This window comes from Balaenoptera ricei, chromosome 2 (assembly GCF_028023285.1).
Source record: "Balaenoptera ricei isolate mBalRic1 chromosome 2, mBalRic1.hap2, whole genome shotgun sequence".
Classification (NCBI taxonomy): Eukaryota; Metazoa; Chordata; class Mammalia; order Artiodactyla; family Balaenopteridae; genus Balaenoptera; species Balaenoptera ricei.
The window spans coordinates 83,464,802-83,488,809 of record NC_082640.1 but is presented as its reverse complement, the minus strand read 5'-3'; the positions used below and the strand labels follow the sequence as shown (position 1 = coordinate 83,488,809).

General features: G+C 45.4%; 1 protein-coding gene across 4 annotated transcripts in view; it reads right to left on the bottom strand.

The window, feature by feature from the left end:
• Nucleotides 1-24,008, bottom strand: part of GNB5 (G protein subunit beta 5) — a 48,921-nt gene that overhangs the window by 4,161 nt on the left and 20,752 nt on the right. For all 4 annotated transcript variants that reach the window (XM_059913289.1, XM_059913286.1, XM_059913288.1 and 1 more), the window contains 6 exons: nt 20,559-20,600; nt 18,454-18,530; nt 12,329-12,461; nt 5,917-6,060; nt 4,044-4,135; nt 771-819 (listed from right to left, as the gene is read on the bottom strand). In XM_059913289.1, the coding sequence (XP_059769272.1) occupies nt 771-819; nt 4,044-4,135; nt 5,917-6,060; nt 12,329-12,461; nt 18,454-18,530; nt 20,559-20,600 (537 nt within the window). The remainder of the gene's footprint in view (nt 1-770; nt 820-4,043; nt 4,136-5,916; nt 6,061-12,328; nt 12,462-18,453; nt 18,531-20,558; nt 20,601-24,008) is intronic.

Below are 24,008 nucleotides of genomic sequence, written 5' to 3'. Positions count from 1 at the left end.
AGGGCAGGGAAGTTTTGAAAGCTCTTGAATTTTCCCAAATGTATGCCCTTAAATTTTGTTAAATATTTTTTGAAATACAGAAGTTTTAAATTTTCATTATTATCAAACCCTCAATCTATTCCCCTGTAATTTCTTCCATGATAGCAAATTAGAGTGCAATTCATTATTTAATAAGATATTTGCTATTTTGAGGGCACAGGAAGATATTTTTTTTCTCCTGAAATACAGGTCAACATAGTTTGACAATTAGTATCAAAAGCCTTAAAACTAGGCTGATTTTTAACTCAACAAGTTCATGTCTGAGAATTAATTCTAAGGAAATGATAAGAGAGGTACCAAAAATATTTGCTTATAGCAGTGTTTTTAACAGGAAAAAAAACCTTGGAAAAAACCGAATGACCCAAACCTTGAAGATTGGTTAAGTAAATGATGGCATATCCATAACATGGAAAACTATTCAATCATTAAGAAAATATAATGTGGGAGAAAAATACGTATTGGCATGGGAAAATGTTCACAATCTATTGCTAAGTGAAAAAAGGAAATTATAAAGCATTTTGTTTAAAAACTAAAAAGACAGAAAGGAATTCACCGAACTGTGATTTTTCTTGGGTATAATGATTAACATAATTTAGTGTTTTCCCCCAAGTTTTCTTTATTGAAGTCACATCAGTTCTGTAATCAGGAAAAAAGTTATTTTTGAAAACTAGAACTAGGTCAGCATATCTCTCCTTTGGATAGGAAAAGCTCTCAATAACTTAGAAACATACCGTAGCATCATCTGATCCTGAAGCAAAGGCATCTCCGCTCGGGTAGTATCTGCAGAGAGAAAGTGTGGGGAGAAAGCACTTAGAGTGGTGATTCCCAGTCCTGGGTGCCCATCAGAACCATTTGCGAAGGCTGTCCCATGCTGGTCCCTCAGACTTCTAGGGATACACGGACCACTCATTACAGAGGCCAGAAAGGGAGGCTCATCTGGAAGGTCCCATTGACCTACCTAATTTTCTTCTCTGTAAACAGGGGACAGTGACACTGGCCTTGCAGAGTATTGGCGAGGAGTAAATGAGATAATATGTATATCTGTACCAGACACTGAACACAGGCAGGTCCCCTGTATCCTTGCTTCCCCTTGATCATATACCCCATGCCCAAGACTTGGCCAGAGCTAAGGGATAAGACAGTGGTTATAAACACAGACACTGCAATCAGATATACAGAGCCATGGGCAGCTGTCTGCACTGACCACTCACTACATGGGATACTTCTGGCAAGTGCCTTCACCTGGCCCAGCCTCAGTTTCTTCATCTGAAAAGTGAGGAAGATAATGCACATATCCTGCTGTAAAGACTGAATAAGACAGTATATATAGTATACAAACAATGTGGCATGGTGCCAAATAAAAAGCATGCAATAAATAATGATTATTACTGTTATAGTCATCCTCTCCTCTAATCGGGCCTTCAGGGACTTCCCTGGCAGTCCAGTGGGTAAGACTCTGCGCTCCCAGTGCAGAGGGCCCGGGTTCGATCCCTGGTCGGGGAACTAGATCCCGCGTGCATGCCGCACGCCGCAACGAAGATCCCGCGTGCTGCAACTAAGACCTGGCACAGCCAAAATAAATAAATATCTAAAAAGAAAAATAATCAGGCCTTCTGGAGAGAGGGCAGCCTAAGTAGAGACCTGGTGGATATTAGAAGAAGAGGGTTCTGGGTAGAGGGAACAGCATGGGTGAGAGAATGTGCATGTTTAAGCTGTTATTTCATAAATATATACGGATTTAATTTATTTTTGTGGCTTTATATTCTATCCTGTATCTTAAAAACCTCATTTACTATCTGTAGTAATTTCTCAATTGATTTCCTTGGATTTTCTGGGTAATTACTGCACATTTGCAAAAGGTGATAGTTTTTTTCCCGTTTTCCTTTCCTACATTTGAGGTCAAAGAGCTAGAAAATTCTCATTAATATTTCTACCACTAAGGTAATTAAGTATTCTTATTGTGTTCTGACTTTTTTAGAATTATTATTATTTTTTTTTTATTTATTTATTTTTGGCTGTGTTGGGTCTTCATTGCTGCACATGGGCTTTTCTTTGGTTGCGGTGTGCAGGCTTCTCATTGCGGTGGCTTCTCTTGTTGCGGAGTATGGGCTCTAGGCGTGCAGGCTTCCGTAGTTGTGGCACACAGGCTCAGTAACTGTGGCTCACGGGCTCTAGAGCGCAGGCTCAGTAGTTGTGGCGCACGGGCTTAGTTGCTCCGCGGCCTGTGGGATCTTCCCGGACCAGGGCTCAAACCCGTGTCCCCTGAATTGGCAGGCGGATTCTTAACCACTGCACCACCAGGGAAGCCCTGTGTTCTGGCTTTTAAGGGGAATAAGTCTAGCGCTATCCTCTAAGGATAAAGATTCTTTAGTGATTATACTTTAAATGCTGTCCTGACAGTGCCAGCTTCTAAATTTATATGTCAAGTCCTGGCCTCTCTCTTGGAATCCGGTTCACAGCTCCTGCTACCTACCTGACATTCCCACTTGGTCGTATAACAGCATCTCAGACTTAGCTAGCCCAAGACAGAGCTCCAGAATCCATGTGCAACCACTGCCTTCTCCCTGCACTGCCTCCAACCCTCCCTGTCTTAGCAAATGGATCAGTGCTTACTGCCCCTTATAAAAGATTCGGGTTCCCTGAGCTCAGGGTTCTTCTCCTATAATGCAGCCCTTTGCATGGGCAGGTGTCGTTTGGCCCTTTTCATGTGACCCTGTAGAATTGGGGCTTAGGTAACCAGCACAAAAATGCTAATACCCCAGCTACTGCCATCACTATGAGTAACCAACTATCCTTCATCTCTAACCCAGGAGTCTCATGCCTTCTAGCAGCATCCATGAATCTGTGGCAGCCTTACTTCATAGCTTGCAGCTAGGGTAAAATCTCAGATCCTTCCCAATTCTAGACATTTCTATCCTCCCTGTGTGTCTTCTTTAGTTTCAGCCACCATCATTTCATTCTAAAACTCACACAACAACCTTCTAACTGGCCGTCATATTTCCATTCTTGTTCCCCTACAATCCATTCTCCATACAGCATCCAGAGTGATCTTTTTTTTTTTTTTGAATTTTTTATTTATTTTTGGATGCGTTGGGTCTTCGTTGCTGTGCGCGGGCTTTCTCTAGTTGCGGCGAGCGGGGGCTACTCTTCACTGCGGTGCTCGGGCTTCTCATTGCAGTGGCTTCTCTTGTTGCAGAGCACGGGCTCTAGGTGCACGGGCTCAGTAGTTGTGGCTCACGGGCTCTAGAGCGCAGGCTCAGTAGTTGTGGCGCACGGGCTTAGTTGCTCCGCGGCATGTGAGATCTTCCCAGACCAGGGCTCGAACCCGTGTCCCCTGCATTGGCAGGCAGATTCTTAACCACTGTGCCACTGGGGAAGCCCCCAGAGTGATCTTTTAAAGGCAAAACATGGATCATGTTAGCCACCTCCCCAACTCAGGACTCGCTAGTGGTCACCTGGCCTTTTGTTAGGTCCCTGAACATCTCACCTCCCTGATCTTCCCCCCAGCTCTTTGCAAGCCTGGCTCCTTCATTATCCTGGTCTCAATCTAAACATCAATTTCTCAGAGAGGCCTGACCATTCAAAGAAATAACCCATCTTATCACAGTTCCCTGTTTTACTTTTTCTTAGCACTTAGCAGTACTTAAATAGCACGTTTATCTGTGCTTTGTCTTCTGTAGGACAGTAGAGATGTTGTCTTGTTCAAAACAGTATTCCCAGTTTCTGGAATAATGTCTAGCAGATAAGGACTTAATAAACATTTGTTGAATGAATGAATGAGAAACACTGACTTGACCTAGACAGGATAATCTCCATTGCCCCTAGTGCAATTATATTAAAATTCTCCAGGAAATCTGGAGTGCTGTTCAGTCCCACCACAAATCAGCCATTATTGCTGGAAAAGCCTCTCTCAGCCAAGTAAATTGAGCCTAGAGGTTAAGCACTAGCCCAGGCCGGGGAACACTGGAGGACAGAGGAGCAACGTGCATATTCTACTCACTGACCGGACACTGTTGATGTCAGATTCGTGTGTTTCAAAGGCCTGCACGCACTGTCCAGAGCGCATGTCCCACACCATGGCTTTCTTGTCACATCCCTACAAACAGAAAGTTACCCACAGTTATGTACAATGCAAGGAATGTCTACAGACAGGCATGAGTTCTGGTTATGTCCCAGAGACCTTTTAGTTCCCATTAGTAAATGGCTGACAATATGCTTTTCTGGCACTAGCTTTACCTAAGGCCACTTTCCTCAACGGATAAGCCCTCACACGGCCAGAGCGAGGTCTTGGGGTCAGGGTGACGAGCAAGGGAAGGCACCCAGCCCCCTTTTAAGCATGTTTTCTTCTCTCCCACCTTTCTGAAGGGCTGCAAACTCTCCAGAGCCTCCTTCTCCCCTTCCTCCTGGGCACCTCTCTTCGCTTTTCCCTCTCTTTCCCCCTCCTCTTTATCTCTGCCTCTATAAGCCCAGACGGGAGGAGGGCAGGTGGACAGTGGGTGTGGTGGGACCTCCCAGCTTTGTCTCAGGTGTGTGGGGCAGCCTGAGCGCAGGTGGAGAGCCAGGTGCCCCTGGGCCAGCTGCACCCCAGCAGCCTCGTCAGGGTGTCAGCTGGGTGGCTCAGGCGAGTCACCTCCCTGGGCTTCTGCCTCAACACCTGTAAAGTGAACCTTCTCTGGGTTGCTACCATGACCCAGAGAATCATAAACACCAGGCTTTCTCATACTATCCTGCTTCCGGGAGCGTTTTGATAAATTCCTGCAGAGCTTTCTGTGATCCAGCGTGAGCAGTAATAATTAGACTCTCAAAGGTCAAACACAAGGAGTAATGGGTTAAAATTAGTGTCCAAGTTGTTGGTTTCAACTCAGAGGAAAGGGTGGACGAGGTGCCATAACTGATGTCTCAGAAAGACCTGCTGTGGGAGTTCGGCACTCCAAGCATCTTTACTGAGAATGTGGACAAAGGAATCAGAGTGTCTTCAAATCGTTACAGGACCCTAAATCAGACGGAGTTTAATACTCGGAAAGAGACAATACAATCTACAATGATATCAACAATTTGGAAAAACAGTGTAGTTGAGTAGGGATAAATACAGTTATACAAAGACACAAGAATGAAATGTACACAGATAGGGCCAAGTACCCAAGAGGAAAATCAGGGTCCCTGCCAACTAGAGGCCTCACAGCCCTCACCTGAGGCCCAGGACTAAGATGTGGGCAGCTCGGAGCAGACATCATTAGATAGTGTTTGCATCTCTGTCCTCTCTCATCACTGTCTCCTGAGCGAGACGAGACAGGACCCAGGGGTCAGGCCAGCCACCTCAGTTCTCCATTCTTATTCCCAGGTGTCCACAGAAATACTTGCCTCTCTGCATAACACACTGTAAGCTCTTCCCTCCACTGCTCACAATATCCTGCGGAAGGTGGTGGGCAAATGCTATCGTGCCTTATGCCCAATTTACAGATGATGAAATGTAGAGTCAGGTAGCAAACGTGGGTCCCAGGTGTCCTTGCTCCTCATCCGCTGCTCCTCTGCCATGGGGGCCTGCCTGTCCGACTCTTAGCCTTCAGATACACTGTTCCCTGTGCCTGAGAGTGGGAGGGGCTGCTGACTGGCAGGGGTGGGGCGGGAGAGTGTCCCACCAGTGTCAAAGCTCTGATCACACCACAGCGATGCCTCGCCACCACTGCCACCTGAGTCTCCTGGTGCCCAGCGACTGTCTCTAGAGCTCTCAGATGCTAACTCTCTGCTGCTTATTTAAGGAATCTCAGCCCCATCCAGGGAAGTGTGCAGTCTAGTCCCACAGATTAACAGGAAGTGCCACCATGAGCCTCCCTAGCGGACAAAGGACCCCCCCAGAGATCCTCCTTGGGTCTTTACCCCAGACACGAAGGTGTTCCCGGTTTCTGAGGGAGCCAGGTCCAAGCAGAGCACGTCGGCCCCGTGCCCATGGAAGCTCTGCAGCAGCTGCCCGCTCTCCACGTCCCACAGGGCACACGTGCCGTCGCCACTCGCTGTCAGGATCTGCCGCAGGAAAGGACAGGAAGGGTGTGGCTGTCATTAATGTCCCTGTCAGGGGAAGCCAAGCAGATGCTTACGGTTCCACGGGGAAGAGGAGGCTCCTTACACACACACACACACACACACACACACACACACACACACACACACACCCCTGCTAAATCTGGACTCAAGCACAGAACTCTTTCTCTGGTACTGAGAAAGAAACAGTTCATTTCTGACACCCTCGCTGTCCTTGGGCTGTTTATGCGCCTGTCCTCCCGCAGAGTATGAAATCCGGAGGTCTCCCTGCGGTACCTGCGGGGCTCTGTACCTGCCTGCCACGTAGGAAGTGCTCTGTGAACGTTTGCTTAACGGAACCTCAGGCGGCTCCCACAAGCAGCCAAGCCCAGCGTTGTGCTTCCCAGACATTAATGTGCAACCCCACACTCAGCTGCGAATAGAGAGCCTGGGGTGGGGCCTGAGATTCTGTCTTTCCCACAAACTCCCAGGTGACGCTGACCCGGCTTGCCGGGACCCACCTGGAGCAGGATTTTGCTAAACACATTCTCCTGTAGCTGCATCCCCCAGAGGCTGCCTGGGCCACTGAGTGGTGCTGACAGACACACGGGGCCAACCGGCATCTGCCGTGTGCTGACCACGTCCAGGCCCTCCGCTAGGCGTCAGGGTTTGCAGAAAGACTGTGTCTTGGTCTCTGCTCTCCTGGAGCTTGGTCAACAGGATTGGCAGGAAGGACTGAAACCCACCAAACTCCCTGTCCCCACGTTAATCAATTCCAGGGCCAGGCACACTTCCCGGTGCTGCGTTAGACAATACTGAGAAACCAAGTAAAAATAACCTAGCTGGCCGCTCCAGGAAATACCTGCTCCTGCAAGATAAAACTGTGAACCAACTAAGCTTACTTATCAAGACTAATAGCTTTGTAAAAAATTAATGAAACAGAAACCTCAATTAAATACAGTGGGAGACCGGAAGGGGGAGCTCTCATGTCCTGTGATGATAGAGACCAACAGGAAGAAGACAGACTTCTCTCCTTTCCTGGGAAGGATTCAGCCAATGAAAAGCCATGGACTCTGGCTTCCCTGGTGGTGCAGTGGTTAAGAATCCACCTGCCAATGCAGGGGACACGGGTTCGAGCCCTGGTCCAGGAAGATCCCACATGCTGCGGAGCAACTAAGCCCGTGCGCCACAACTACTGAGCCTGTGCTCTAGAGCCTGCAAGTCACAACTACTGAGCCCGCGAGCCTAGAGCCCATGCTCCGCAACAAGAGAAGCCACCGCAATGAGAAGCCCACGCACCACAACGGAGAGTAGCCCCCACTTGCCACAACTAGAGAAAGCCCACATGCAGCAACGGAGACCCAACGCAGCCAAAAATTAATTAATTAATTAATTAAATTAAAAAAAAAAAGAAAAGCCATGGACTCTCTTTAATCCTCCCAACTTCCTTTTCCACTCTGTAAAAGGGTTCTCCTTGCCTTGCTGTGTGGGGACTTGCACATGCCTCGCCATGGTCCACTCGCTATGGTTGCAGGCAAAAAAAGCGCAGGTGCAGCAGCTTGCTCCGGAAACCTCGCCAGTTTCCTCCACGACCGCTGCCAAGGTGTGTGCCCTCCCATTTTAAGGTGGGTCTTTTAAGGTGGAAAACTAGTTATGACATAATAGCTTAGGGTTGGTAAGCCCAGCGAGGTAAGGGTCTTAAAGCAAGTCCCGGTGAGCAAGCTGTTGACCCGAAACAAATAGACTGCCAGGTATTTCTCCAGCAAAGATGGGTTTATTCAGGATCAGCAGAGAATTACAATTCAGGGTCTGCAACCATGGCGAGGTTGGACCACTCACCCTGGACCCTGAAACCCTCTAAGGACCCTTCCCCAGTTTCTTCATTTTGAGACGGTATAGCGATTCTGTCAAGTTGGGGTTCTCCCTTGCTGCAGTAGGTCTAATAAACTTAGCATTGCTGGGTGGCAGATGTTTCCGATGGTCTTGGCAGACAAGACAATGATCGCTTACGATAGAGTGAGAAGTGCTGAGATACAGGTAGGTCTGTGAGAGGGACACCAAACCCACTTTGGCAACATGGGAGCTGATCTCAGAGGAGGAGTGAGAGCTGGCCACTCACTAAGGAAGGGGAGGAGAGCAGAGCGAGCTGAGGTGAAGGTGCACCTGGGCAGTGAATGAAAGGTGTGCCTGGGTACAGAGTGAGGACTTTAGCCTGTAGGCAAGAGGGACCTGTGGAAAGCTTCTGAGCAGAATGACCAAATCAAGGGTATATTTTAGGAAAATCTGTCTGAGGTCGGTGCAGCTGTCCCTCAAGCAGACTCTGGATAGTTTCAAGTACAAAGGCAGGCCCATGCATGAAGAAGAACACTGGGGTGCCTGGGGAAAGGCGTGGCGGCCAGAACTAGGGTTTTAAATTTTGTTGCTGCCAGTGTGTGTGAGGCTCGGGCTCTGGTGCAATTGGGAGGAAGGCAGTGGCGATCCAGGGCTCAAGGCCTCAAAGACCCAGCTGATGGTATCGCAGAGCCCTGGAGCCAGCATGGTTCTGAGCAGCCATGGGGGACCCCCAAGGGTTAAGCCCTGGCAAGCAGAGCCTCCCTACGCCCCACCTTCCTGCTGCTCGAGGTGATAAGACAGTGTGGGAACTGGCTCTTGCAGTGTAAGTGCCCACAAGAGAGCCCTCTGTGGGTGGAGATTACTGATGGCTGAGGAAAGAAAACAGGAAGTAGGCCTTAAAGGACTGCCAGCATTCAGTGTGCCCACTGACTGTGCTGCACCTCTAGTTTCCACGTGCTGGTGGTCTCCTCTCATCCTCTCCCTCCTTCCCCCTCTCTTCCCTTCCCTCTCGCACGCTAGGCCTAGCACTTGTAAAAGAATCTTCTTTTTCTTGCAGGGAGGGGACATATTACAAGGAAAGAATCCATTCCCACCCTGGCCTTGCACGTGCTGGCCACACCGTCTTGGAGTGGGTTCCTGCCAGCAGTCTGGGAGGCCTAGGATCTTCTTGCAGCCAGGAGAGGCCCCTCCATGGAGAAAGAGCTGGCTGAGTTCCGGAGTTCTCAGGCTTCTTGGGTGTGGGCCCCAAGGCCCTCCTCAAAGCCCCTACTTGCAGGCAGCTCTCAAATTTGGAGACTCTCCAGGCTGCAAAGCCCATGCAACTGCCCATGGGACTCCCTCTGGCCTCGACTTCCCTTAAGAGGCCTGTGTACATCTGACAAGAGGACTCAGGCTGGTAAAAGCAGCTTAGGAACACACAAGACTTGGATCGTGTCTTAATCTGAGAACTTGTATTTTGTGATGTGCTACAATTCCCTCCAGTCTCTGCTGGTCACACCCACTAGTGGATGTTCCACCCCACTCCTGTCCTAACATTTGCAAAGGGGTCAGTAATTGCCAATCTTTTTTGGGACATCAGGTCCAAACAAATGACCGCCTGAAATGATTCCCTCGGTCTAGCGCTTTAATGGGAATTTTCCATACGATACTCTTCAGTCAAAGAAATGAATAGTTTTTAAAACTTAACAGTAAATTCATAATATTAAAAAAATATTTTAAATATTTGTGATCTTCATTACAATGTAAGTAAAAATAAATTTTATAAACCAAACATTCATTATGATAAATGCACTAAACAGATCCTCTAACTCATTGTCATTCATTTACTCTGGAATGTAGAGAATCTGTAGGTCTTATACCAGCTCCTTGAGGTTTTTGTTTTTCATCTTGGATCCCAGAGCTGGAAGGAAGCTTAGTTCATGAGTTCAGTGTTACCCAAACTAGGCTATGCATCTGAATCACCCATGAAGCTTTGTGTTAATATAAATAACCAAACAATAAGAGCTAATGTTTATTGATATTTACTAAGTATTTGAGATGAATCATCTCATTTAATCCTCAGAAAACCGCATGAGGGAGGAATTTACTACCATCCTCACTTGCAAGTGAGAAAAGCAAAACACAGAGAATAATAAAACCTTGTTTAGGATTCACCATCCAGAACAGGAGACTAAACATCCTCTGTTGCTTTGGCTTGCCCCTCAGGCCCAGAGACATCCGATCTGGCCACTGCAGCAGCTAGGGCAACAGCACTCTCTATTGCACAGGCCTGCAAGACTCCTGGTTGCAAATAACAGGTGTAAACGCTGCCCTCTAAGTCCGAACAGCCCTCCAGTCAGCAGTGAGACAATTGCCCATCCCCGGGTCTCCTTGCCACTATCCTTGCCCCCCCCACCCCGCCCCTGCCACTGACATCAGTCAGCTGAAGCCAGAGTGGCCTTTAATCTGACTCAGTCTCCTCCTTCAAACAAACCCAATCTGCCCCGGCCCCAGCAATGGCTCCCTGCCATTTGTAGGGTCAGCCCCGCCACTCAGGGCACCCTGTGATCGGGCCCTGCCCACCTCTAGGGCCACCTGCCTCCTACAGTGCTCCGCTCCACCTCACTGGCAACACACTCGTCCTCCAGCGCGGCCCCTGCAGCACATTTACGACCCCCAACTCCTGCTCTGAGCTCCCAGCCTCCCCTGCTACTCAGTCACCCCTGGTATCTGGCAATGTGGGTGGTGACATCTGTGCAGGTTTTCTGGAGAGATGTGACAGAGACACGACAGGATGCTTTAGGACTTGTGAGAGAAAACGTGGCCAAAGCGTTGAAGTTGGATTGTCTCCACTTTGTGGCGTGTTCAAAGTAGGGCACAGATTTACTCTCTGATGCTTTTTCTTTTCGAATGTGTTAAAACGGGAGTGTAAAATAGGTACGATGAGGTGTGTCACGTGCGCAGCTCTGGAAGTCAGCACCCTGTGAAGTTTTACATACGGAAGCACCTTGGACCCACCTCTCTGACCCAGATAGGAATCTCCACCACCCCAGAAAGTTCCTTGACCCACTCCCACCCCCAGCAAGTCAATGAGAGGAGGAAGTTCAATATGGCATGGAGTTCATCTCATCTCTACCAACAGTCAGCAGCCCTGACTTTCCCCGTTTCTGATTGCATTAAAAATAATAATATAACCAGGAATTCCCTGGTGGTCTAGTGGTTAGGATTCGGCCCTTTCACCGCCGTGGCCTGGGTGCAATCCCTGGTAGGGGAATTGAGATCCCACAAGCTGAGTGGCACGCCCCCCCCCAAAAAAATATATATATACACATATATACACATACACACAAACACACACACATATACACATAAACATATATACAGGTATACACACATATACACATACACACACATATATACACATATATAAACACATATACACACATATACACATACACACATATATACACATACATACACATATACACATACACACATATACAAATATATAAACACATATACACACATATACACATACACACACATATATACACATATATAAACAGATATATACACATACACACACATATATACACATATACACACATATACACATACACATATATATACACATATATACACACATATATAAACACATATACACATACACACACATATATACACATATATAAACACATATACACACATATACACATACCCACATATATACACATACATACACATACACACACATATATACAAATATATAAACACATATACACATACACACACATATATACACATCTATAAACACATATATACACATACACACACATATATACACACACATATATACACATATATACACACATATATAAACACATATACACATATACACACATATACATATATAAACACATATACACATATACACATACCCACATATATACACATACATACACATATACACACATATATACAAATATATAAACACATATACACATATACACATACACACACATATATACACACACATATATACACATATATACACACATATATAAACACATATACACACATATACACATACACACACATATATACACATATACACATACACACATATATACACATATATATACACATATATACACATACACACATATATACACATAAACATATATACACGTATACACACATATACACATACACACACATATATACACATATACACACATATATACACATACACACATATAAACATATATACAAATAAACACATATACACATATATATGAAAAACAACAGGAGCTTCCTCTTAGAGCCAGATGGAGTGCACACACCCTCCTGTGAAGAGGGATACCAGAACAGCTTCCTCGCCTGCACCTCCGCTTTAGTTCTCCAGGACCAACCCCGCTCCCCAGCAGGCTGGCCCGTCATCATGCGTCCCCTTATTTACCTGCATGTCAGAGTTGGTAAAGCTGCAGGCCGACAGGTAGTTGGTGTGCATAGCAACAGACTTCTTTTTGGCAGCCATGTTTTCATTTTTGTCAAACGTCAGTGGATACACAGAACACTTATTATCCAAACCACTAGCATGGAAAGACAGAAGTGTCAAATGTTAATATAGGGCAGTAGAATATGTGTATGCTTTCTCATTCACACAAACTTTTTAAATTGTTTTCCTTTGGCAGTATCATATGTTGTAACCTTTCCCGCAGCTTTTACTTTGAAGATTTTCAAATGTACAGTAAAATTGAAAGAGAAAATAGTACAGTGAACACCCAGATCTCTTCACATACGTTCACTAACTTAACATTTTGCCATATTTTTGGGAGCAAATTCTGAACCATTTGAATACAAGTGGCAGACATGACACATTACATCTAAATACTTCAATTTGCAAATTTACATCTCCTAAAAATAAGAACATATTCTATAATCACTAACTCATTATCACATCTGCGAAAACAAAAATTCCATAACACCGTTTAATAAGCCATCCATAGTCAATCTTTCCCAACTGTCTCCAGGATCCAGGGCCCATTTAGAGCCACACATTACATTCTGTTTTTATATCTTTTTTAGAACTTTTAATGGAGAACAGACACATTTTTTTGGTTGTTTATAATGAGAGAACTTAGGTCAGTTGTCCTACAGAATGTCACACAGTCTGGATTTGTCATGCTGTTTCTTAATGGTTATATTTAAGTATAACATTTTTTTATAAATTTATTTTATTTTACTTATTTTTGGTTGCGTTGGGTCTTCATCGCTGCGCGTGGGCTTTCTCCAGTTGTGGCGAGCGGGGGCTACTCTTTGTTGCGGTGCGTGGGCTTCTCATTGCAGTGGCTTCTCTTCGTTGCAGAGCACGGGCTCTAGGTGTATGGGCTTCAGTAGTTGTGGCACACAGGCTTCAGTTGTGGCACACGGGCTTCAGTTGTGGCTCGCAGGCTCTAGAGCACAGGCTCAGTAGTTGTGGCACACGGGCTTAGCTGCTCCGCGGCATGTGGGATCTTCCTGGACCAGGGTTCAAACCCGTGTCCCATGCATTGGTAGGCGGATTCTTAACCACTGCGCCACCAGGGAGGTCCCTCAAGTATAACATTTTTAGCAATAATATAAATGTGATATATAAAGGTGATATTGTGTATTTCTTTCTTACTGCTTCACTTTAGGAGGCTTGCAACGCCTCTTGTCTCAAGATTGGTGATGCCAACTTTGATTACTTGGTCAAAGTGGGGACCACCAGATCTCTCCATGGTAAGGGTGATTTGCTTGTAATTACAAGCATATTTTGTTTTATTGCGCTTTGCTTTATTGCATTTTTACAAATTGAACACTTGTGGCAACCTGGCATCAAGCAAGTCTATTGGTGTCATTTTTCCAACAGCATTTGCTCACTCTGTGTCACATTTTGGTAATTCTCACAATATTTCAAACTTTTTCATTATTGTTATATTTGTTATGGTGATCTGTGATCAGTAATCTTTGCTGTTACTCTTGTAATGGTTTTGAGGCGCCATGAACCGTGCCCATATAAGATGGTGAACTTAATCGATAAATGCTGTGTGTGTTCTGACTGCTCCAACTGACTGGCCATTCTTCTATCTCGCTGCCTCTCCCCAGGCCTCCCTGTTCCCTAAGGCACAACAATATTGAAATTAGGCCAATTAATAACCCTACAATAGCATCCAAGCGTTCAAGTGAAAGGAAGAGCTGCATGCCTCTCACTTTAAATAAAAAGCCAGAAATGATTAAGCTTAGTGAGGAAGGCATGTTGAAAGCCAAGATAGGCTGAAAGCTAGGCCTCCTGTGCCAAACAGCCAGGCTGTGAAAGCAAAGGAAAAGTTCTTGAAGGAAATTAAAATTGCCGCTCCAGGGAACACATGAATAAGAAAGCAGAACAGCCTCATTGTTGAAAGGAAGAAAGTGTTAGTGGTCTGGATAGATCAAACCAGCCACAACATCCCCTTAAGCCAAAGTCTAATCCAGAGCAAGGCCCTGACTCTTTTCAGTTCTATGAAGGCTGAGAGAGGTGAGGAAGCTGCAGAAGAAAAGTCTGAAGCTAGTAGAGGTGGTTCATGAGGTTTAAGAAAAGAAGCTGTTGTCCATAACATGAGTGCAAGGTGAAGCAGCAAGGGTTGATGTAGAAGCTGCAGCAAGTTATCCTGAAGATCTAGCTAAGATAATTAATGAAGGTGGTACACTAAACAACAGATTTTTAATGTAGACAAATGAGCCTTATATTGGAAGAAAATGCTATCTAGGACTTTCATAGCTAGAGAGGAAAAGTCAACGTCTGGCTTCAAAGCTTCAAAAGGCAGGCTGACTCTCTTGTTAGGGGTCAATGCAGCTGGTGACTTTAAGTTGAAGCCAATGCTCATTTACCATTCCTCAAACCTTAGGACCCTTAAGAATTATGCTAAATCTACTCTGCCTGTGCTTTATAAGTGGAACAATAAATCCTGGGTGACAATACATCTGTTTACAACATGGTTTACTGAGTATTTTAATCCCACTGTTGAGAACTACTGCTCAGAAAAAAAGATTCCTTTCAAAATATTACTGCTTAAGGACAATGCACCCAGTCACCCAAGAGCTCTAATGGAGATGTACACAAGATTCATGCTGTTCTCATGCGTGTTAACACAACATCCATTCTGCAGCCCATGGTTCAAGGAGAAATTCTGATTTTCAAGTCATTCTTTAAGAAATACATTTCGTAAGGCTATAACTGCCATAGATAGGATTCCTCTGATGGATCTGGGCAGAGTAAGTTGAAAACCTTTGGAAAGGATTCCCCATTCTAGATGCCATTAAGACCATTTGTGATTCATGGGAAGAGGTCAAAATATCAACATTAATATGAGTTTAGAAGAAGTTGATTTCAACCCTCGTGGATGACTTTGCAGGGTTTAAGACTTCAGTAAGGGGTTCAAGACTTCAGTGGAGGAAGTAACTGCAGATATGGTGAAAATAGCAAGAGAACTAGAATGAGAAGTGGAGCCTGAAGATGCGATTGAATTGCTGCAATCTCATGATAAAACTTGAACGAATGAGGAGTTGCTTCTTATGGATGAGCAATGAAAGTGGTTTCCTAAGATGGAATCTACTCTGTGAAGGTGGTTGAAATGACAACAAAGAATTTAGAATATTAATAGACTTAGTTGATAAAGCAGTGGCAAGTTTTGCGACGATAGACTCCAATTTTGAAAGAAGTTCTACTGTGGCTATAATGCTATCAAACAGCACTGCATGTGACAGAGAAATTGTTTGTGAAAGGAAGACTCAATCGATACAACAAACTTCACTGCTGTCTTACTTTAAGAAATATCCACAGGCACCCCAGCCTTCAGCAACCACCATCCTGCTCAGTCAGCAGCCATCAACACTGAGGCAAGACCCTCCACCAGCCAAAGATTAAGACTCATTGAAGGCTCAGTTGATGGTTAGTATTTTTTAGCAATAAAGCATTTTTTAATTAAGGTATATACATTTTTTTAAGACATAATGCTATTGCACACTTAGACTATAGTCTAGTGTAAACTTGACTTTTATACGCACTAGGAAACAAAAAAATTCGTGTGACTCACTTCATTGTGATATTTGCTCTATTACAATGGTCTGGAACCAAACCTGCAATATTTCCAAGGTATGCCTGTAATAATAATCTGTGGTGTGACACCTTTAGGTCATGTTAATATCCTGTTCCCAACAACCATCATACAATGGCTTTAGCATGATTATCCTTGATTGAATAAAATATTACTTTATGGTACAAAATGGTGATCCTCTAATTTGATAATTCCTTCTGCATTTATTAGCTGATATTTTTCTGTAAAGACAAATCCAATCCCTCCTCCTCCCAGTATCACTGCACACCCATGGATTCTTTTTTCTCTTCAACTGGGTTATGATCCATTACTACCATTATTCCATGTGATGCTAAAATTATCCCAATTTGGAAAGTTGGTGGGGGGCCCTTCAAGCGGCTCCTGTTTCTGTTTGATAAGATTCCATTAATATGACTTGAGTGTTCCCTTGCTTTCTGGAACAAGAAAATATCCTAGGCTCACTTTACTCTTTTCCTGCCCTAGACCTACGATCAGTCTTACTCCACGGAGCTCTGCTTCCATTTAGTGGGGAATGACATTAAGGAGGGGCACTCCCTTCTGAGGCCCTGGGGAACCTAGGGGACACTTTTGCCTTTCCAACTGCTTGGAGGTGCAGGTGTAGACTTGGGTAGTCTCTTACCAGTAACTAGCTTTGGCAAGCATGTTTATAGATGGTGTGAGTGAGAATGATTTGCACTTGGCTGTGACAATGTATCACCATGCTTCAGACTATGGGCTTCCCTGACTCTCAAGGTGAAACATGTTCTCCTATTCTGAAGCTTCAGAGTAATTTCTGTAGCTCTGTCGGGATACTCACTCACACTTGGGTTTATTTGCATTGCTATGAGAAGCAGAAAGGTTTTGCAATGTGATGCATTTGGTATTGCATCTCTGCTTTAGTACCTAACTCATTTTGTGATCTTCGTTATGTTTTTTAGCCTCTCTAAGCCTCAGTGTTCTTAACTATAAAATGGAGTGGATCCCACCCACCTATCACAAGGGGCTGTTGTGAAGATAATATAGAGTTCAGAATGGCCCTTGACGCATGATAGAGGCTCAGTAAGTGGTCATTATTGTTATTTTTATATTCTTGCTTGGAGGCAGGTACTATGTTTTATTCATCTTTGAATTTCCCTAGGACACCCAGTCCAGTGTCTTGCACACAGGTGCTTATAGCAAGTGTACAATACCTGAATGAAGGCTTCTTGGTGATAATGGCTTCAAATAAAAAATACACATATATGTATATAAAATCAACTGACACATTTTTTTGAGAAGGGAATTGTGTAAATACTGGTGGAGTTTTAGCTTTCAAGTTTGGAACCAACTGAGAGATAGACCCAGTAGTCAGGCAGATGAAGAGAAAAACACCCTGTTGTCACCTATAACGACATTTCGAGAATACGACATGGGTGTGGATCTGTGTGATAATGGAGTTACAGGGATGTCACAAGGCCATAGCTGGGAAACACGATGTTAGATTATCACTGGAAACTCAAAACGAATCGCAGCATGGTCTGAGTAGGGCAGATGGTGCTTTTATCTAAGATGAGGACTCAGTCTTTCTCAGTTTAGTTTTTCTGCTCTCTCCTCATCCATGGGACTCCCGATATTTTAACAAGTGCTTTCCCAAATATTCACACCTTGAACTTCTCCTACTTTGGTTTTTATATCAGCCTGTGAGACAGCCAGTGCAGGCCTTGACCATCCACCACATGCCAGGACCCGGGAAACAGAGATGACAGAGATTACGGCACCAGCCATTCCTCCACTCTGTACTCTCTCTGCACCGGGTGTCACCAAAAAAGCTGTCTACCTGGGCCTTGTAAAATTATTCTCACCCCTGACTGTCCCCCTGTCCTCCTGGAAATCCTTCCACCGGGTTTCATGTAGTGAGGGTTAAAATAAGAAATAGCCTACAGAATCATTTTCTGAACTACTGTTGAAGACATTGTGTGCTATATTATTATATTCATCATATATCACAGAAGGATATACCCAATGTATTCTTTTTGTAATTTGGTGCTAGACATCTGATATCTCAATAGCAAATATTGAGAAATTTACATAACCCATCCAACTCTATGCATTTGCTAGAATTAATGCCCAATTAGAATCATATTACCCGAGGGTTTTTTAAAATGTAGAGTATTTATCATTCTTACTGAGTATTGAAGAATTAACCTTACTTAATGGAAGGTCTGGCCTTTGCCCTTTGCTACTGGGAGGTGATCTCTAAGGTCCTGGAATGTCCTGCCTGTTGGGAGTGTCTTTGCCTGGGGTTTTGGCCACTGGACAGTCTAACACTGTGATTTGTGATGGAGGTTTTGGGACACATCCTGTGAGTTCTCACCTCTGAAGGAAGTAGAGACTAAAGATATTAACCTGACCTCCAGGAGAGAGGTCATAGAACAGTATTTTATGGCCAACGGGACACGTGAAATGCTGCTGTGTCACCCATACTTACCCGCATGCAATGGCACATCCCGATGGGGCATACGCACACGCCATCACCCACGTGCAGGGCATTGTGACCGCGTGCTCCTGCAACACAGCACATACCATGCAAGCAATGAACAAGGGCGCTTCTATACCAACGTCAGTTCTTACCAAGTAAAATCACTGAAGCGTCTACCAAATTACTTTCTAGCTTCAAAGGTCAGTGGTTTGGGCTGAGACTGATGAGGAGACTCAGATCCTCTATAATCAACCAAACTTTACGTCATACATTCTAAAAGTTAAAAATCTCAACTAGCAAAAGAATATCCTTAACGTCTTACTTCTTTCTTACCGAATACTCCCCCTGTTGTTCCAAATGAATATTGGGGCTCATTTTCTTTGAAAGATCTGTCTCAATTTCATTTCACATACGTATATACTTCACCTTATTTACTCAGATTCCCTCTATTTTAAAAACGTGTTCTTGAATGACTTTTTACATGTGTGTTACAAGTTTGTTTGCCTGTGAGTGAGTATACAAGAGCCTCTGTCCTCTGTGGGTCTTAAACCATTCCTGGGCAGGTAGGAATGGGGGTGGGCTTGGGGAGGGGGATTAGAGTTGTGCCCTGGGAGAAAAGGAAACCTGTAAAATGGAAGCATTCAGAGGAGGTGTAAGTCCTCGGCTCCTGGCTGGGGTCTGAGTCACCCGTATTCTCCTGCACGCATATAAGCAACTAAGGCATGATTCAAAAACTTCTGAGTCTGTGGCCCTGTTTCCATGGGAGCCATGGGCCCTGGACCTGGTTCTAACACCAGCGAGATATGCAGCCTCGCACAGGCTGGCCACTGTCTTACCTCATTCTCCTTCTCTGTCTGGGAAGGGAGAAGATGGGACTAAATGGTTTGTAAAGTACATTCAAGTGCTGGTCTTCTTGCCTGTTATGATTCTCTGTGTTTTTGTGGGGAGACATGGGCCCTGATACTGCCTGTCAAAATTCTTTGTCACTCACGGAGTAGTAGCCCTTCAGACACCATGAATAACCTACTTCCACGAACGAGTGGCCGCTCTCAGCATAGGGTATCCCGGCCCCTTTGCTGACAAGTGATAACCATGGCCCTGCCAGGGACCACAAGTGGCAACCCCATGGCTCCCCAGACATCAGGCGGCGTGTGCTCTATGCCATGCTAAGGCATAGACACAAGCAGCCCCCTACCCCCACCCCTGAAGATGCGGAGGAGTTCTGGAGAGGCAGAGCGATGTATAGGAAAGCCCTCTGCAAATTGTCACATTGCCATTTTTATTATTCCCCAGGGGCCTGACCATTCCGGACTCTGCGCTACAAGATGGTTCTGGGCCCCCTTGAGCAGGTTGTGTAACAACTGCCTATTATGACATTTACTGAACACGTTCAATAATGCGGAATAAGGATGCTGTTCAATTTGAGACAGATACAGGTTCCTTTTTTATACAGTGAAAAGGAAGACTTTCTTTCTAAGTAAACACTGGAGTCCACATTTAATATACAGTACTTGTTACTGCAAATGCCAACACGATGCAGGCATGCAAGCGCACCTACACGTAGATTCTGGCCTTTCTGTTTCATTAGAAGTCTAAACTTAGGTCTCATTTGGAGCAGTACATGCCTACGCCAGACTTGCAAGGGGCTGAGACGCCACAGTATCCCTGTGAAGGGCAGTTTAATCCCACTGAAGTCTCAGCTCCCCACCCACTGTTTGCTCAAGTCCACGTGTTATGGAGTCTAGTCGAAGACAGAGAGGGGAGAGGAAACTGGGGGTTGGGTACCTCTTATCATCAGCCAGAAGAAAAATCCTAAATGCAGTAGTAGCATGCGTGAATGTGACAAGTTTCGGGGCCATGCCCTTTCCTGTTTCCGTACCAGCACCCTCTGTGTTAGCCCTGCATGCTCTTCTCTGGGCGAGGGGTTCGGCTCAAGAGAGGAATGAACGCTACAGTGGGCTGCTGAACCATCCGAACACGGGTGGGCTTTCATGGGGTTTGCACCCCCAAATAGGCTCCTGAAGGGCAGGGCGACCAGGAGTGGGGTGCTTGGAGAGGACGAGGACAGGGCTGGGGTTCCGAAGTGACTCAATCCACCAGGGACAATGCCTTACCTTGTTAGTAGTGAAGGAATCCCACACGATCACCTTCCCATCCTGGAGGGAAATGAGTAAACAGTTGAACAAACTAGAGGTCACCACCGGGGAGATGGAAGCGGGGGAGGAGCAATATAGGGGTAGGGGATGAAGAGGTACAAATTGTTATGTATAACATAAGCTACAAGGATATATTGTACAACACAGGGAATATAGCCAATGTTTTATAATAACTATAAATGGAGTATATAACCTTTAAAACTTGTGAGTCACTATATTGTACACCTGTAACATATAATATTGTATATCAACTACACTTGAAGAAAAACAAAAAAGAGTGAACAGTTCAAAAATTGTCAGCAAGCCCTAACACGTAACTGCTGAGAACCTCATGGAAAGCCAAGTCCAGCTGGGCAGTGCCAAGTGGAAAGCCAGAGCAAGTATCTGGACAATCAAGACCCTCCAACCCATCCTTGAAGAAATGGGAGTAGGTGGCGACAGCACTTTCCAGCCTGATGCAAGCCTCAGTGCTCAACCTTGCATTCCTTGTGTAGATACAATGACAGAAAGCAACACTCAGACACTTCTTTTATGCCAATTATAAACCAAGCACAAACTGTTGGTAAACTGTCATCACCATCGTACCCCAAATGCCAGTAAGTTATACAGGGAAAAGGTAAAGCTGAAATTACCTTCAGATGCCTGACAGTAACTAATGGTCCTTCTCCTCCCCCTCCTCCCACCCCACCTCCCCAGCCTGTCCTCCCTACCGTTCGCCTTTGAGTCCACATTCCCTGCAGGACCGTGTAAGAGCCCCACCCCACTCTTCGCCCACCCCCTCCCTGTGTGGAAGCTGTGGAGGGGGTCTGGGTGGGCCTGACATCAGTCTGACTCCCCCGGGTGCTCACGGACATCACCATGGGACTCGTACCTATGACGGTGGGGACCCCCGTGGGCAGCTGTTCCGGAAACAAAGAGCACTCCCCGTGGAGGGTGAGCTCTGGGCGATGCCACAGACAACACGGCCACTTTCACTGCAATCGCTCTGCAGCCCCAGTAGGGGGTGTGGGGAGGGGCTATGATGCCATCCGTTTGCAACACAAACCCATCAGAGATAAAGCCACGTAAGCCCCGGTCGCTGCAGCGCAGTCATCTACCCAGCACGTGGTGTAAAGGTTGTCTGGGCCCCCAGGCTCCCGCTGGCGGTGGAGGAGGATGGCTGAGCCGACTTCCTTCAGCACGCGGGTCCCCCCCACATCCTCAGGGATGGAGAATCTGCAGCCTCTACCGCAGGCTTGATTTTTTTTAAATCACTCAAGCCATCTGGAGCCAGATCTGGTGAGTGAGGTGGATGCCACTTAGGGGCACCAGCAAGGTCTGAGTAACTAAAGTGACACAGCAGCTTGCTTCACTTGATCTGATGGAAGATTTCCATATTCACGCTGCGTGGGGCTGAGAGGCCGTGATCAAAGGCAAAGTCGGCGGTTTGGGGCCTTTTAAGACTCCTGAGCACATCTGTGCTTCTAATTTTTCTGACTAAACGCCCATACATGCTGTGTGGGTGAATTAGATAACAGAGTAGAGGGCTGCGGCGGGGCGGGGGGTAGAGACTCAGTGTATCACCCAAGTCAGCGTTCCCTTCACAGGCTTCCTCCACCGCACAGCCCGCCTGCCTGTCTCCACCGCCCACCTACTGTGTGCTCTGGAGAGAGAAAGGCAACCAAGAAGCTAAAAGCAGTCTCATAACTAAATGTGGTCCCTCCACGAGCACAGACATTTACACCAGGGGCCTACGTACCTGGAGAGACTGTGCCTCCACCCCAAACCCCAGCCCACACAGTCAGGCAGATTGATTTCCTGCCTTTTAAGGGAGAAGGGCTGCTCTGAGTCACTCAAAGTCTGTTCCAGAGCCCTTCTGCTGTTTCCCACCTTCCTCCCTTCCCCCACCCGCCTCTCCCACTCCCTCTGCAGTAGAGGTGGATGGATGGAGTCAGTCAGCAGTGCTAAAGCATCCCTCCTCCCCTCCCACCCTCTCTAGTAAGAGTGGTACACAAGTGACAGAAAGTCCAACATATGGCATCCTTTTAAGGATAAAAAAAAAAGTCTAAAAGGCTAGGCGGCAACACATACATCTCAACAACCACTGTGTAAAAAGGAGCCTTTGGAAAAAAAAGTCTAGAAAGAGGTGCTCTAAGATAATAATGATTGTAACAGGGTGGTAGGGGTAAAAAACTTTTTCTTTCTTTTTTCCAGTTAAATACATAACTGATACATTAAATTTTTTATGAACATAAAAAAAAGCAAGTGCAATGTGATATACTACATTTGTAGGTCATACAGGAGATTAATAACACCTGTCCTATCAAACATAGTACCGACAGAGATACTAGAACTCATGGATTATTTAGAATATGTACAGTTTTGATACTTAAAAGGGTTATAAATAAAAACCAAATTTTCCTTTGAAAAAGCTGGACTAAAGGCAGAGGCAGGGGTCGGCGGGGGGGGGGGGGTGGGGTGTAAACTGGCCATAAAAATATATGACTTCAGTTTATGGTTTTATGTTCAACGAATGTAACATCAAAATAGACATAAAAAGCACTAAGCAGTGGTAGCTAGCCTCCTGAAAGACATGTCCTTGTCCAGGCCCCTCCCTCATTATATCGGTGTTGGTCTGTGTGACCAGTGGAATGCAGAAGAAGGGAAGGAATGTCACTTCTGAGGCCAGGTCATCAAAGACAGCACGGCTTCTGCCTTTGTCTCCCTCTCCTGCTCTGGGGGAGGCCAGCTACCGTGTCGCGAGCAGCCCGATGGAACGGTCCACACGGTGAGGAGCTAAGGCCTCCAGCCAAGAGCCAAGTGAGTGAGCCATTCTGGAAGTGAGCTTCTGCCTTAGCCAAGCTGTCAAATGACTGCATCCCTGACCAACATCTTGACTGCAACCTTGTGAGACACCCTGAGCCAGAACTATCCTGCTGAGCTGCTCCTGATTCCTCACTCTCAGAAACCATGTAAGATATGAAATAGTCACTGTGTAAGCTGTTCAACTTGGGGGTAATTTGTTATGTAGCAGTTTAATAACTAATACATAAGATGTAAAATAAACCATGTCAACTGTATAAAATGAATGAAAAAATTATACTTCACAAAATACATAGTTTAAATTTGTTCTTTAAGGCATAAAAACTGCTAAACTCTTAAACTGAAAGAAGCCACAGTGGCACTTCAACCACTTAATGCCTTCAACTTGGAGGAAAAAAAACCCTAATTTAAAAATGGTTTCACTTACAAATAAGACCTTGAAATATGCTCAGGAAGAAAATGTTTGAATGGTTTGTCAAATAGAGTTTATAATATTTCAGTTATTACTAATTCCAAATCTACCCAAATTAGTTAAGTTTTCAAGTACGCCAGAGAATTCTTAACGGGGTAACTCGTGTCCTTTGGCGCACAGGCAGAGACATAACA